Here is a 14,898-nt window from a genome sequence, read left to right as displayed (position 1 = left end):
TGAATTGATTTCAGAAATGTTGCAGAACTGACTGTTTGATGTATACTGCTAGACATGAATCATAAAAATTCTATTAAAAAACCCTTGAATGGCTGACACCAGAATATTATTTGTGATGATTAATTTGACTCAGTCATTACAATGGGAGTCAAGTTGGATCGTCTCAGACAAAATTGCTTTTCATTCCCCGTTGAATTTCCCTGCTATTTTTCTTTTCTTCTTGCTCTGTGCAGAACCCTGATCTGATTGGACTTACTGTGTTAGAGAGACAGCACGCGAATAGAGACTGTTGGTCTGCTATATTACTGATCGCTGAGCATTGTTTTGTTTTTTGTTCCAAAATGAGTCGTTTAACATTTGAAGGAAAATTATACCTAATGTAGTAAAATGACAGATCAGAAGAACCTTTGTGGAATTTCTAGCTTGACAAAATAAAATAACACATTACAGTTAATGCTTGTAATCATAATGTTTAGCATATGCAAGTACACACACACACACATATATATTCTTTTCATGTAACTTCTGGAAAAAATGTCCTTCTGTTTGTTGGAAATGAATGCAATCTACTCAAAAACAGAATTTTTTTCTTTAGTTCCCTGTTTGGGAACCATTAGATTTATTTGTAAATTTTGCAATAGTATGGTTTTCTCTAAAATGTGAGTAGAGAATTGTAGTTGACTTGCCCATACCCTGTAGTTGCAGAGACACGTATGTCCAACCTTGCATAGAGCAATTTATCTTGCAACGCACCTGCTTTGTGACATTAATGATTTAGCTGCGAGTTTACGTTTATGGAAGTGTTTGCTGGGCGGGGCATTCACCACTCCTGACAGCTCAAGTAGCCATTTCCACTTTGCATTGTCTACTGTAGAAAAACTATAAAACACTGTATATTTCTACATTTGCAGCCTGTGTGTAATAGTCACAGGGACTTAAAATGGATTGATTTTCAGTTTCTGCTCAATGAAAACAGTGTATTTCACTTTATTTCTTTTTCTGTCTGTCCCACCACAGAGCTACACAGGTCAGACAGGTGGCAGTGGGGGAGGAGGAGGAGGTGGCGGCACTTCAAGTGGAAATGGAGCCGGGGACGAAGACTATGAGATCCCACCTATCACTCCACCTAACCACCCCGAACCTCCTCTTCTTCACCTGATGGAGCACGAGTCTACAGGCTACCTCGGTCACTCGTTGTCACACAATGGGCTCATCAACCCGTATTCCTACCCAGAGCTGCCCACACTTATGATGTCGAACATGCTGGGACAGGACAGTCACCTCGTATCCAGCCAAATGCCCTCGGTGAGTAGCGCACATTTAATCACAGTAAGAAAAATACTTAATACTTGGGAGTGATGAGTGTTGGTCTTAATCTTAAACTTAACTTGTTCTGGCTCATGCCTAAAAGAAGAAATGCAAATTATGAAGTAAGCAATGTCAACACATAGGATGAAATGATGATGGAGCAAACTTTTTTTGTCATTTTAAAGCATTTTGTGTATTTTAAGCATGAAAAATAATTTCAATATCTTAGCCTTGTACCAAGGGAAAATGTCGTTTTCAAGGCACAGTAAATGGGGCTAAGTAGGGAACTGAATGATTGTTCAGCAGTTGCCATGTCAGCTCTAATGCATGGAGAAAAGGATTGTGGGTAAATCCATCAGCATCATATCTGCCTCGACAGCAGGCATCGGTCAATCTGTCAGGCCTTCAAACATGAATACGTGCTGATTACTCCCTCAGCTCCACACAGAACTGCTCCTCTACAAATTAGCATCTCCAAACCATAATTGCATTCATGAGAACTGTTGGAAATAGAGCAGGTTACTATCACAACAAATGAGCTCTGCAAAGCTTATGTATCAAACATATGAGTAGACTGCATTAAGCAAATAATCTGTTTAGCAGTTTAGCAGTATACCATGCACAGCGCCCTAAATGTGTAATATAGCTTGAATTTGAAACTTTGAAGTTCAAATTAATGTATATATTAATAAAGATAAAAAAGTCCCATATATATGGAAAAGATGGCTGATGTTTTGATTGTAGGTCCCAAAGAAAGAACAGAAATGGTTAATAGTGTTAACGTACGATTTTTTTGTGTAACAGACGATGACTGGAAAGCCAGTAACTTTAAACATTCATAGCTTTATTGATACTGACTTGTATTATAAAACAATGCAGAAATAGTAACGCATACAGCTGTGCTGTTCTAGAAAAGGAGATGTTTTCTTCTTGTTCTTTCACGGTATCATCAAGTACAAACATCAGCAGTGTGTTTTGTCTCTGGCCATGTCTCAGTATCTTTTAGTTATTCTACACAATAAAGATATATGTTATACATATGAATATCAAGGTCAGGCATATTGTGTAACGTTCGTGATAAACAGAAGACAAGCAGCAATCAAAATATTTCCCAGTAAAGATCTAAACATTCTTTGCATTATATATACTTTAATGCTGGAATACTCCCACAAGGTATTGGATTCATATGTCATTTATCTTCATATTCATTTCACATTTTGGTCATGACCTTTACTGCGGAGACATTGGTTGATTGGCCAGTCTTTCCCTCTGCAGTCAGGATATTTGTTACTGCTACAGAGGGCCACACTCTGTGGTTTTAATAGATTGAATACAGCAGGCTGGGTGATAAAAATGCATGAGATTTTAAATGTTCAACTCACACATGATGAACTTGTGTTTAAAGCACATGTAATGCAGCTCCTGGTAACCGCTAGGGAATCTGATAGCACTGGTAGATAAAATGATGCTTTTGGTTCTGAAAACAGATGAAAATTATTTTGAGCACATTTTGTAAATGTTCTATGTTACATGAATTTAATTCAAATTTTGTGTGCTTTAACACATAAGCACACTAATCAGGAAACAGGTTAAGAGATATTACACCACAGTTAAAATGATCTGTGATCTTTTGCCTTTTGCAAGTAAACTCCCAAATCTTGCTACTTCTGACTTTTTATAAAAGAGCTCTTGAATACATTTGGGGATCTTTTCAGAGCTCTGCTTCAACTTCACTTCAAAAAAGCAGCATATAAAGTGAACTCTGAATTTTTTTAATCAAATAGTCAGGCTGGCAAAACTACCAAACCGTAGCAGAGGTTCATTTGTGCTGAGAACGGAGTGTCTATTAAATTGGTGCCTCACCTTGACACAGTCTGTTGAGCAGAGTAATTAAGCAAACTCTGCAGTTCAAACATGAGTTGCTATCATTATGAATATCTCACTTGACATGGGTAGATAAATAATACAGGTTCATTCGAATTTTAATCTATTTTTGGTAGCTAAAAAACACAATGTACAGTGCAGCTGTGTCTGCTCGCTTTGAACAACGTGTGTGTGTCCAAGTGTGTCTGTGCGTTTTTGTGTCTTTACTATAAACAATATATCTGCTGTTGAAATGGATCCACTACATCTGGAGGTCAGGCCTTATATTCAATCTTGAGCACATTGAAAAAAAAAAATCCATTAGGGTTCATCTTTCCTGCATCAGCCATTCTATTGTGGTGCTGCAGTGAGATCTGTTTTCATCAGGCAGATTCAATACGTGAGCTGGGCAATGAAAAGAGTGCAATAGAGTTGAATGAAGAAAGGAGGGGTGAGGATAGAGTGAGAGAGAGAGAGATGGAGAGAGGGAGAAAGAGAGAGCAGGGCATTGTGGGGAGGAACGCTAGAAGAAAAAAGTAACTCTTATTCAAAATGAGCGTATACGTCCAGTTTTTGTACCGCCTGGATTTCATTATTAGATATTTTAAAGATAATTCAGTTGAGTGAAATGGGGTTATTCTGTCTCAACAAAAGGCTGAGAGCCTCTGGTTTTTAAATTTGTGCCTGTGTGATTCAAGTATGAGGACATTTGAAAGTACTCCAATGCAGGTGCAACAATATAAACGTGAAATAAATAGGGCAATTATATAACAAAAAGGATTTAGACTCAAGCAGCATCGCAGCAACAGATGATCATAGCTGTTGAAGAGAATAGAGAGGGTGTGTTTTGTTTGTTGTGAAAGGGTGAACTGCGGGGCTAAAGAGTGTTTAAATCAGGCAGATTTAACTGTGGCCATGGATCTTAAAAATTTATAGAAAATGATTGATTGCACATATGCCAAAGCATGAATAATACAGAACAAGACTGAAGGTTTATTGCATTTTCTTTATTGACAATAAATTGCATTAAAATACACAAATTAAGGGTGTGTGTATCTAACGCTTGGTGCTTTTAGGATTTCATTTTTCTTTCCTCCTGTTAAAGATGTAAATCTTTGAAAATATGTAACAAACGTCAAGCTTAATTTATTTGGAAAGTACATTTATGAAACAGCTGGGCACTGTAGTCTTTAGTAAATATCAAAACATGACAAAATAGTTGATTTAGAGGTTAATTTGTTGGACAAGCAGCCAGTTAATACGCATTTGCCTGCTAGAGATTACTTGTGATTACTTAAAAAAAAAAACTTTCTCAGTTATTCCCATTATTTTTATTCATTTATTCATTTTAGCATTTTTGGCTGGCTTGGTGGAAGCGTGTTACGTTTTGGGGCCCAGAACTGACCATAAATGGATGAGACCAGTGAGTACTAAGCTATCAGCTAACATTAGCAAGGTAGTTATTAAGCTAGCTCTAGCATGCAGACCAGAGCTAGGTGGTCTGTGTGCAAACATTAAAACATTAAAATGAGCACAGATTCTTGGATGGGCTGTATGGGCAGTGTTCAAAGCTAGCTGTCAATCAGGGCGGACACACCCCGACTTTTGATCTATGTCAGTATCCAAAGAAATAAGGTATAAAGCAACTTTCTTTTTTTTTTAATTTAACAGGCTGTAAACATGGTTTTAAATGCAGTTAAGTGGTCATTAGAGGAACTTAAATCTTTGTCAGTTCAGAGTTTTTCCATCTCCAGAGGTTAAAAGACTGCAAATACAAAGAATATGTTAGTGTGCTCATAACCTTAGAGTTTGCCTATGCAGACAGCATTTAGTTGATTGATCACTCACTTCTAATCTCTGTATTAATTTGATAAAAGTAACAAGGGTATTTATTCATTTTCTCCACTTTGCTGCCTCTCAAAACCCTCTAAAGCAAAACTGATTGCACTTTCCTGATTTTGTAAGGAGGCCATTTTCAATTCAATTTTTTTTCTTTTTCTTTCCTTTCTCTTTTGGATGATGGTTATTGTGTCTGAAGCTCCTCCTGGTCAAACCTGATATCTTTCAAAGAGCTCTTTTCTCAATGTTTTGATGCACTTGGCAGCCCCCCCATTCCCTCCCAGCCCCCCACCTCACCACTTTCCCTCGTTCTCTCTCCCCTCTCTCCCTGTCTCTGGTGCTCTCTCTGTTAATGCCCCCACTGCCATAGCATCTACAAGTTCCAAAACACATTAGACATTTAATAGCCTTGCTCAGGTTGCATTGATCCTATCAATACAGCCCAGAATGATACACATCTCTGTTGCTGCTGATTTCTGGCCTCATTGTTTTCTGTTACATCTCTCTTTACACTAAACTATACATATATTTTATATCCACCTTTTGCCTGTGCTGTGACCACTGCATCTGCAATATGTTTAAACAGGACAGCTTCATATTCAATTATGATATATTTATAATGGTCCCCAGTTGCCAGCAACTGGAATAAATTATCCTTTTTTTCATGTTCCTCAATTGTGCATGCAGTATTAGCCATCATCAAACTGGCTCAAGTGTGATGTTTTGAATATGTAACAGATGATGAATGTATAATCAGCCAGGAGATGTTATGCATAACAGCTAAGTATTAGCTGAGAGATCTATATGCACGAGCAGCCTTAGTTTCATCAAACATCCAGGTATTATCTCCCCCCCTTTTTTTTCTTTTCTCAGAATACACGATGTGAATCTGCTTGAATGAGGGTCAGTTTATTTGTAATGAGGGCTGTGGCGCTCTAAAGATCTGCCTGCTGCATTCATATTCAAATTCCATCCTCTAATTTCTTTTGTTACAAAATTTCAATGTAAGATTTTCCTCACAAGCTCTTTATCTTCATTTGTTGAGGTTAATTATCAAGTATTAATCCCATCTTGATTGTCACGTTAAGTTGGTTGGAAGCTTGCTCTTTTTCTTTCTTTCTTTTTTCTCACGAGGTATTAAGTGCTCCTGGCAGGTGCTCGCGCTCCAAGCCTGCGTGAAAGAAATATGAGCTGCAATGTCAACTGAACTTGTCACAGACAAGCTGGGATGAATTAATGATAAGAGAGCAGAGGTGTGTTTTAATGTTTTCTCTCTCTGATGGAGGGTCTCAGCAAACGTATTATCGCATACTGTACACCTGCTGGTTTTTGTATAAACATGAAACAGAAAAAAAGTGGATTAGAGATATGGCGATGCATTTATAGAGAAAATCATGGTCCGCATTTTAAGTTTAAAGAATAAAAACTATATCAACCAGCCTTCTGAGAAAGATTATAGTTAAATGTGTTTACACTTTTTCCATATGGACTTTAAAATTGTCTCGTGTGTTTTTTTTCCGACGTGCCTTTAAAGACTTTCGGCTCTCTGGGGCTTTGCTCGATTCTATACTTTTTATTCAGATGAAGAAAACCTATTTCTCCTTTGAAAGACCTTCATTTTAAGTCATTTTTTAAAGGGATTAGAGCGTCTGCAGAAAATGATGGAACGTCTGTCGCTTTTCACCACAGTTCAACAAGCTCAGTGATAGAATGGGACTTGTATTAGTTATTCCAATGTTGATTCAGGCACAGATGATTTTGAATGATCAATGCCACGAGTGGAACAAAAATCACTTGCTTGTTTGATGGCCCCTTGAAGTCTACAGGAAAAGGGAGGGCTGTTCTTTCAACTGCTCCCCCCCCCCACACACACACACACACTTTTTTGTGATTATTTATTTTCAAATTGTCCCTTAGGCTAATGTTCCATTTTGGCATTTCACACCGCCCTCTCCCATAAATGAACCATCACAGCCATAAATCACTGGACAAACAGAGACTTGTGCAAACCCTGAAAGGTTCAAAGATTTATGTAACACATTCATGTTTTCCACTTCCTCATTTTAGTACTCCACGGGTAAAGCCTAGCTAATAAAAGGTCCTATTAATATTTCCTGTTGCTTAGCAACGGCAGGCAGCAAGTAATAGCATTCTGTGGAAAAATAGATGACCGATAAGGAAAAATTCAATTCTTTTCTCATCTCTTGGGAGAAAGTGCCTTATTTCTCTGGCAATGTGATATGAAACTGTAGTTGTATATTAAGAAATATCCTAAAAGAAATATAGGTTATTTTCCAATTTCACCGTTTTAGAGGGATTTTTGTTGCAGCCCAGAATGGCAGCTCATCTTTTTTCTCTACCCCGATGATGTCAATTAACCTGCCAGATTAAGCTAAGAGGAGGATAAGATTTGACTTCATTTCTGTCTTTTTAATGAAAAATTCTAAAGGGATGGTGTCAAATAACACAGTCACTGGACTTTAAAAAGATCAGCTATGTGGGACAAATTGCATTTCATTTATATTGCATATGTAATTTAAACTTGTTTTGCACGAACACAGACCAGCTTCTGTTAAGTGCCATGTAAAACCTGTTCTAATAATACTTATCACCCTGATCACAGGTAACAGAAGAAGATCGTTGCAGTGGCAATTTTCAATTTAGATAATTCATCACATCATATTTCAAAAACATCAGAGTGAAATATGTGTTATCGCACACATGTTGTTGTCATTGTCCTCCTCTTATAGATTTGATAAACCACAGCGTTCAAGCAAAGAACAGAAGCTAAATAAACAAACGCAGATTCAGCTGCAGCACATATCTAGTGTTATGAAGCAGATCCAAAGATAAGGGATTTCATATTACACTTAGCCACGCGCCCCTGCTGAGATTTATCATGCCATGAAATCATGCCCATATTGCACTATGCCCTATCTCAACAATCCATCAGCCCATTCTGCTTTCACCACCAGGAATATTCAGCTGTGGCGGCAGTGGAGAACTATCCCATGTCATCTCATGCTCGGACGCCTCCTCTGCTGTGTCACCGGCCACTAGTTCAACGCAATACTGCCACTCTTTCTGTTAATGTCTATAAGTGTGGCTTCATTCCCAGTGATTACAGTGCTGTAGCAAGCTAGTTGCTCTTGTGTTTGCCTTCCTTTCTAATACCAGACATGTATTCTGAGCTGTTCTTAAGCAAGAGACACCTTCCTCCTATTGTGCAATCACTATAAAAAAGAAGTTTTGTAATCTGTTGCCATAATGTTTAAAACTTGAGGATGAGGTGAAGATCAGACATGTGTGAAAGTCTCTGGGCAAGAGGATTTTGCACACATCTATAACCTTGGCCTGACCTAGACTTGCATGATGCACACAGCACAATATTTTTCTTTAAGAATTGCATGGTTTTTGTTGTTTCTGTGTTCATTATTTCTGCATGCTGAATTTTTTTGTTGTGCAAGTATGGGCGCACCCACACACATGCACACAAAGTGCATTTGACACGGCAGTCAGGAGTCTCATTAGTGGGAGCAGAGGAGCCTTGCCTTCTGCTGTCAAGAGTGTGTGTCCCTACCGCTCCTCACAACCATCTCCTGCATGTCATGTCAGGCAAGGCTCTGATTCTCTGACGCCGTGCTTTGTGAGGTGAGCTCAGAGACACGCCCGGGCTGAGAGAGAGCTAGGAAAGGAGAAAAAGGGACTGTGAGAAAGAACAAGAGAGACAGAATATTTAAAGAAAAAAAAACATAAGGAACTAGAAAGAGAACTGGAGGGGAGGAAAGAGGCAGAGACGCAGAGAGAAAAAGAGGAGAGAAAGAAGCAAAGGAGGTTCTAACATTAGCAGTAATGAGGAACATGGAGGCTGGTGCCGAGGGGGACATCATGACATTACTATCTGCAAATCAACCACTGCCTTTTTGCTGCTACTGATTCACCCTGAGAGATGTTCACGGTGCTACTGTACTTTTCAAAGCAACAGTCAGCCACCAGTGAAAATGCTTCAAGGTGAACTTTAATTACATCATTATTATTAATATCCTTGTTTACTTTTTTATTACTTTAATTCTCATTTTTGTGCGTTTAAAAGTCCTTCCTGCATTTTATGTGTTGGTATAGACTGTTTTTGGCTTTGGGATTTATAGTGGCAAATTCCATTTCAACACTGCGGCTACTTTAGGCATTCTTTGAGTAAACTGCTTTTTCTCTCTCATAAAGTACGTGCTAAAACTCGTAATTATTCCCTTATACTGCTGGTTTGTGAGGTATTGCTGTTTTTCTGCCAGATTAATTACAGGATCACAGTTCAGCACGGGAGGTGCAAGAGCAAGTGTTTGATATTTTTCCTTTTGACTAGCATGTAATTGGAACGATTGAAAGTGACCTTAAAGTGTCTTGTTTTGGCAACACGGTGCCGTTGCCAAGCTAATAAATAAAATGAGGTTTTAATAGTGTGTTAGTAAATACAGTTGGCTGGTACTGTACCTTAAACAGGGCATCACACATTACATTAAATCAAAGCCACGTTGCCTTATGGCGTAATACAGATAATAAAATGTAGTCTTGACAACTTTCAAAACAATTTCTTACAACAACACTGATTCCCCTTCTAAAACATCCTGGCATCTATTGCCCATCATGCCTCTGTACTTAGCATCTGTCTGGTGTCACAAGACGGCAGATACAGCATTTTGCCTCTGCCTTTATAGTTAAGTAGAGTATGATTCATGAATCCACTCTCTTCTTCTCAGCTTGTGTAAATGACCCTCTTGGGTATATATAAGCTTGATAAACCAAAGACATGGATGAAGGGAGAGAGACAGAGGGATGGAGTGAGGAGGAGGTGGGAGGGGCGGGAGGCTCGACGGCTCTTTGAGGAACAGAGTTGTTAGCGCTTTGCCCTCGGGGTGAATGAGAAGTAGCTTTGAGGGCTGAGAGACCCAGGGTTGGCTCCCCCACCTAAAGGCGTGTTTACCACCTTGTTGCGCGGCGGCTGTGCTTTTGAAGGATCATTCTTGAACGCGCCTCTAATTAAAGCTGTCATGGCTGGGTGCCTGCAGGGATAATGTTCTATTATTATAGTCATTTGTTTCAATTAAACGCTGGCTGATTTTACAATAGCAGCCGTGAACCTGTGTGAGTGAGCCATCACTCTAAACAAGATGGCTCCAGTCAAGCAGGGAGTGAGGAAAGACAAGTCTCGGGACTCACACGGGCATCGATCAGTGAATATCGAAACAGGGCGGGGCGGGAGTGAGAAAGAATTTGAAACCTAAATTGGACAGATATCGTGTAGCATTGAGAAAACAAAATGCCCCATCGTTTAATTAACTTTTGGTTTTCATTTACAATTTGAAGCTAGTCAACTAAAAGTGAATTGACTCCAGCTCTACACAAAGTACTTAATTAAAAACTGACAGATTTATTTTAGATGGCGCTAACAAGTTAAAACATGACAATTTATTGATCCTATAGCATCCACAGATGGGTTTATTATGAAGCTACAGTAATAAAGCCTGCATAGCAATCAACAAGCTTATTTAAATGATGAAACAGATGCCACTCTGGTATAATCATCAAAAGGACAGAGCAAGGTTAGCTGTTTTACTCGCCTCTGGTGCTCATCTCTCCTCTTTCTCCTTGTAGCTGTGTATAGGACTCTCTTCTCCCCTTCTCTCATCTCTGTGCTGGTGGTCAAATCCCCTTAGCTAAATCAAATGGTGCAGGCAATTGGAGCAGCCGTGAAACCATTTCAAAGGTAAGGTCAGCAGGAGCAGGGGAACAATGGCTTTGTGATATTCCATCTCGCACACAATGTGCTACACATAATTGGAAAGCCTTTGTTATTTGACTCCCATTTGACTATGATGTACAAGATGTGAATACAAACACGACAGGCGTAACGATGGCAGAGGAACACGTTCACACAGAGTTTCCTGGCTTTACATCACAGTTTAGGTCTGCCTGGCTGCTCGTCACCAAAAAGTAATACCTAACTGTCCCCTCGCTAACTTTGCTAACTTTGATTTTACTACTTAGGTCGTGTGGCTTTTTTCTCTTATAGTTTCTGTACTTTTTCTCATGTTTTCTCTTTTTAGCTTTACCGCGGCGTATTTCCTTGGTGTTGTACAGAAAACAGCTACATTTCTGAAGGTTAAGCACAGATACAGCAATACCCAGCAGAGAGCAGGAATCCAACACTGTAAAAGTATTAAAAAAAACATTCAAAATTTTAGATGAGTTATCAGATTTACTCACTCAAAATGATAACATGATTTTTATGTTGTGTCACAGATTATAAAGCCAGTGCTCTTAATGTCAAGACTCCATGGAAAGTCAGTATGTGTTACATGCTAACTGCAAAGAGCACTGACCAACTAAATCCTGTTACTCACTGAGCACTCCCACCTCTTTCTAGCCTCTTGGATGATACCAATAAGAATTAGCATACAGTACCTATGGCAACCAGCAACCTTTGTCAGATTCTTTCATAATATTTATACAGCCGTCTGCCACTAGCTTTATTTAGCTCTAGCTTGATGGCGCTATGTGATAACTTCTTGGTCTTTCTGTCTCACACAGGTGAAAGCCAAACTAAACGCACTCTGAGACAATTTCAAACAGGATGTTGAAATTACAATTAAATTATCACAGTGGGGGTGTCTTGAGTAATGAGTTCAGGATCTGTTATATCTGGTTTTAGTAACTATAAGAAGATAAGTCAGTCTTTCATACTTTGGAATGGGACAATTTCATCCTTATATAGAACATCTTGTGTTATTATCTTCACAAAGAGTGGAATAGTTTTGGTGTTTCTGTGCTTCCTGATGACTTGCTGCTTCATTAGCTCGAACGGAACATGCAGCTTTAATGAAAATGGGGTTCATGAAATATGAGAGCAAACATAAATAAATACCCATTAAATAAACAAATAGCAAGTAGAGTCAGTGTTTTTTGCATTTTTTTATTTTTTTTGTTTGTTGGTTTGTTCTTATCTATAGTAACGGAAGAAACATTGCAACTAACTTTACTATCCCTAGTAAGCAATGCATGCGTGTCTGTAAATCCTGTTTATTTATTTATCTATTGTCTCTACTGTTGTGGGGCTGGCCAAATATTCACGACGCTGTGGCGTCTTCCCCCTGTGAACTCCGCTGCTCTGCATGTCTCCTTCTTGTTTACATTAAACATGGTGTGACTCAGATTAAAGGGTGACAATTTTGCCTGGAGGCTGTTGCTATGGAAATGCATCTGCTATAGCTATGATAGGCCATTCATGTTTGATTAATTGGTTTTTCAGTGCTTCTTGGTTTGTGAGGACCCTTAAAGAGCAAGTCCATGGAAAATGGAAAATTAATGGATTTCTGTTTCCTTCGTTTTACTCCATTTTCCTTCCTCCTTCCTTTTTTTGTCTGACTACTTATTTTGCTGGAGCTATTTCCTCATGTTTTAAGAAGTGTAGTGATGGTGTTTTGAATTATGATTGGAAGTTGGAGATTGTCATGGATGGGGGAGGTTTGAGCTTGGTTATTTGAAATGCAAAACGAATGTCTTTGTTCACTGCTGGCTTTTGTGAGCAGCTGCTGAGGCAAACACAGAATCTAATGTCGTGTGAATATTACGAGTTTTCAAAGCAGGCCAGAGCTGCTCACAACATTACTTTGTTGTGCATTTTTATTCTACCAATCTACTGGGACCAATTATGATTAGAGTGCTGAGCCTTCATCTCTGAACCTCTACTCGTGTTTATCAAGACCTCATATGCTCGAGCCCTTTAAATTTGATCTTTTTAGCACTGCACTAATGTGTAATGTATTATTTAACTCATAAATGTTTAAAAGAGCTAACAAATGCTAGTTCATCACTTTCTGATCTGTAAATTCCCAAACATTCCCATTTATGCCAGCATTAAAAGCATCCTTTGGTCTGTGTTCATGTTCTGTTCTGATGAATCTTGAAATAAAGCTTTTGATGTCGTTGCTGTTGATGATCTTATTAGATGGCTAAGAACAGAACTTTATGAGCCTGATTCTGTAACCACTAAAGTATATTTCCTGGGACATTCCCAGCAGTTTACAACTGTTTTTTCTGCTTGTGCTTATAGAAGTGTTGGCAATACATTTTCTTTTCCTTTTTATAACACAATGACCATAACATCTCAGTTCATTCATACCACTGACTCGGTGATTGCTTGACCAGGTGCTGAGACATCTGGCTTTTCAAATACTAAGAAAAAAAATTTCAGAAGCAGTAAATGAGGAAATCTTAACCTCAATACTACACAGGCTACTGTGTCCAAGGGGCCTGCACTCGGTGCCTGTAGCAGTCAATAGGAACCATAAATTGTACTTTCAGCTGTAATAGAGGGACCTATTGAAATCTGATTTCACTGATAAGCCTGTGTGTTATATGGATGAATGGTTAAACAGTGCAAAATTGCTTTAGGATACAGTTCACTGAGTGGCTTTTACATGCAAAAAGCTTGGATGCAGTTAAAAAAAGGTGCTAACTTGTAAAGTTGATTTTCTCCTTATTAAATTATAACATGCACTCTGTGTGTGGCCAGCTGAGTAGCAGAACATACTACAGACATATAATCACTAACACACACATTTATTTGGAGTCTCTACCTGTGTGTGTCTGACACAGGTAGTGTGCAGCTGATTTTAGAGCAGTATTGCTGATTTTGTTTGCTGTGGCTGTAAACAACATTAAACCCCATTAAAAATATGGAGCTCAAAAGATGCTCAACACTCTGTAAGTCTCACAGGCGAACTACAGGGTTTTCTGGCATTCTTTGTAGCTTTATAACTGTGATCAATTTATCGATTTAAAAATTTTAATTATGGCTGGATGGATGGATCAGTGGATGGATGGATTATTGCTGCTTTGAGCTCTCAGTCTTTCTTAAAGTATACATTTTGCTTAATTTCTGCTTTCTCACCAAACATCAGGCTCCCTCCCAGCAATCATGTATTCAAAGTATTTTCTGGTTCTGCTAACTGTCAAAAATGTCAGGAAACAATAACCCAAAAATTTCCAGGCTTCAGATCAGTCAGGGATGTCAAAGACAGTCCATTTTAGTTTTTCGTATTGGAGTAGTTAACAGTAGAAGTCGTTAGTATTTAGAGAACAAGCATGCCCCTTGATTTAATCTTGCATTTAGTTGTTTTGATTAGTTTTAGTTTAGATGTTTCACTTATTATGCATCTAATTTTCAGTTCAGACCCTCCACAAACCTCAGTGTTGAAGTCATTTTCAGATCAAGTAATCTGGCTAAAAAGCTGCAATTTTGTGAGACAGTGAAGAAAGAAAACCTCTCAGCCTGAGATTATCTGTGAGACCTCTTTTTTCTTCCAAAAGACAACTCCCTCTAGCAATCCCAACGTTTTGCGCATAGTTCATTGTATTATATTTATATTTTATCCAACACATACAGTATACACAATTTCTCTAATTAAAACATGTCATCTCCACTTCGAAACATTTGCATATTTGGCTAATTGGCAGTCAGGAGTTTTAAATAGAGAAGATAGTAAAGCTGGTGTTCTTCTCTCACCCCAGATGCAGGAGATGGCTTTGCACCACCACCAACAACAACACCATCACCAGCATCCTGATGGCGCTCATTATGACCCCGCCCGTAACCACACCCTGATAAACAACTCACCTCCGATACTGCCCAACCCCATGAGTGCACTATCCCAGCTAAACCCACAGGTCAGCCGGAGTGCAGTGCCTCATGGTTCCCCCTCACCTCCCGGAAGTAAATCGGCCACACCCTCACCTTCAAGCTCCAATCAGGAAGAGGAGACTGATCCTCATTTGAAGGTACTGGTGTGGCTTCTCTGGCATGTAGTAGTGGCGATAAAGGCTTGGCAGTGC

The 14,898-nt window shown here is 38.9% G+C and overlaps 1 protein-coding gene across 5 annotated transcripts in view; it reads left to right on the top strand.

Annotated features, from left to right (window-relative positions):
• The window catches only part of tox2 (TOX high mobility group box family member 2), a 103,458-nt gene that overhangs the window by 75,333 nt on the left and 13,227 nt on the right, over positions 1–14,898 (top strand). For 3 of the 5 annotated variants that reach the window (XM_012918203.3, XM_004547651.2, XM_012918202.2), the window contains exons 4-5: positions 1,018–1,305; positions 14,578–14,844. In XM_012918203.3, coding sequence (XP_012773657.1) covers positions 1,018–1,305; positions 14,578–14,844 — 555 coding nt within the window. The remainder of the gene's footprint in view (positions 1–1,017; positions 1,306–14,577; positions 14,845–14,898) is intronic. The other 2 variants (XM_004547653.2, XM_012918205.2) reach the window with 1 other exon arrangement.

The sequence above is a fragment of the Maylandia zebra genome, linkage group LG5 (genome assembly GCF_041146795.1).
Source record: "Maylandia zebra isolate NMK-2024a linkage group LG5, Mzebra_GT3a, whole genome shotgun sequence".
Taxonomy (NCBI): domain Eukaryota; kingdom Metazoa; phylum Chordata; class Actinopteri; order Cichliformes; family Cichlidae; genus Maylandia; species Maylandia zebra.
The sequence above is the reverse complement of the archived record's forward strand: the minus strand, read 5'-3'. Positions and strand labels throughout refer to the sequence as shown.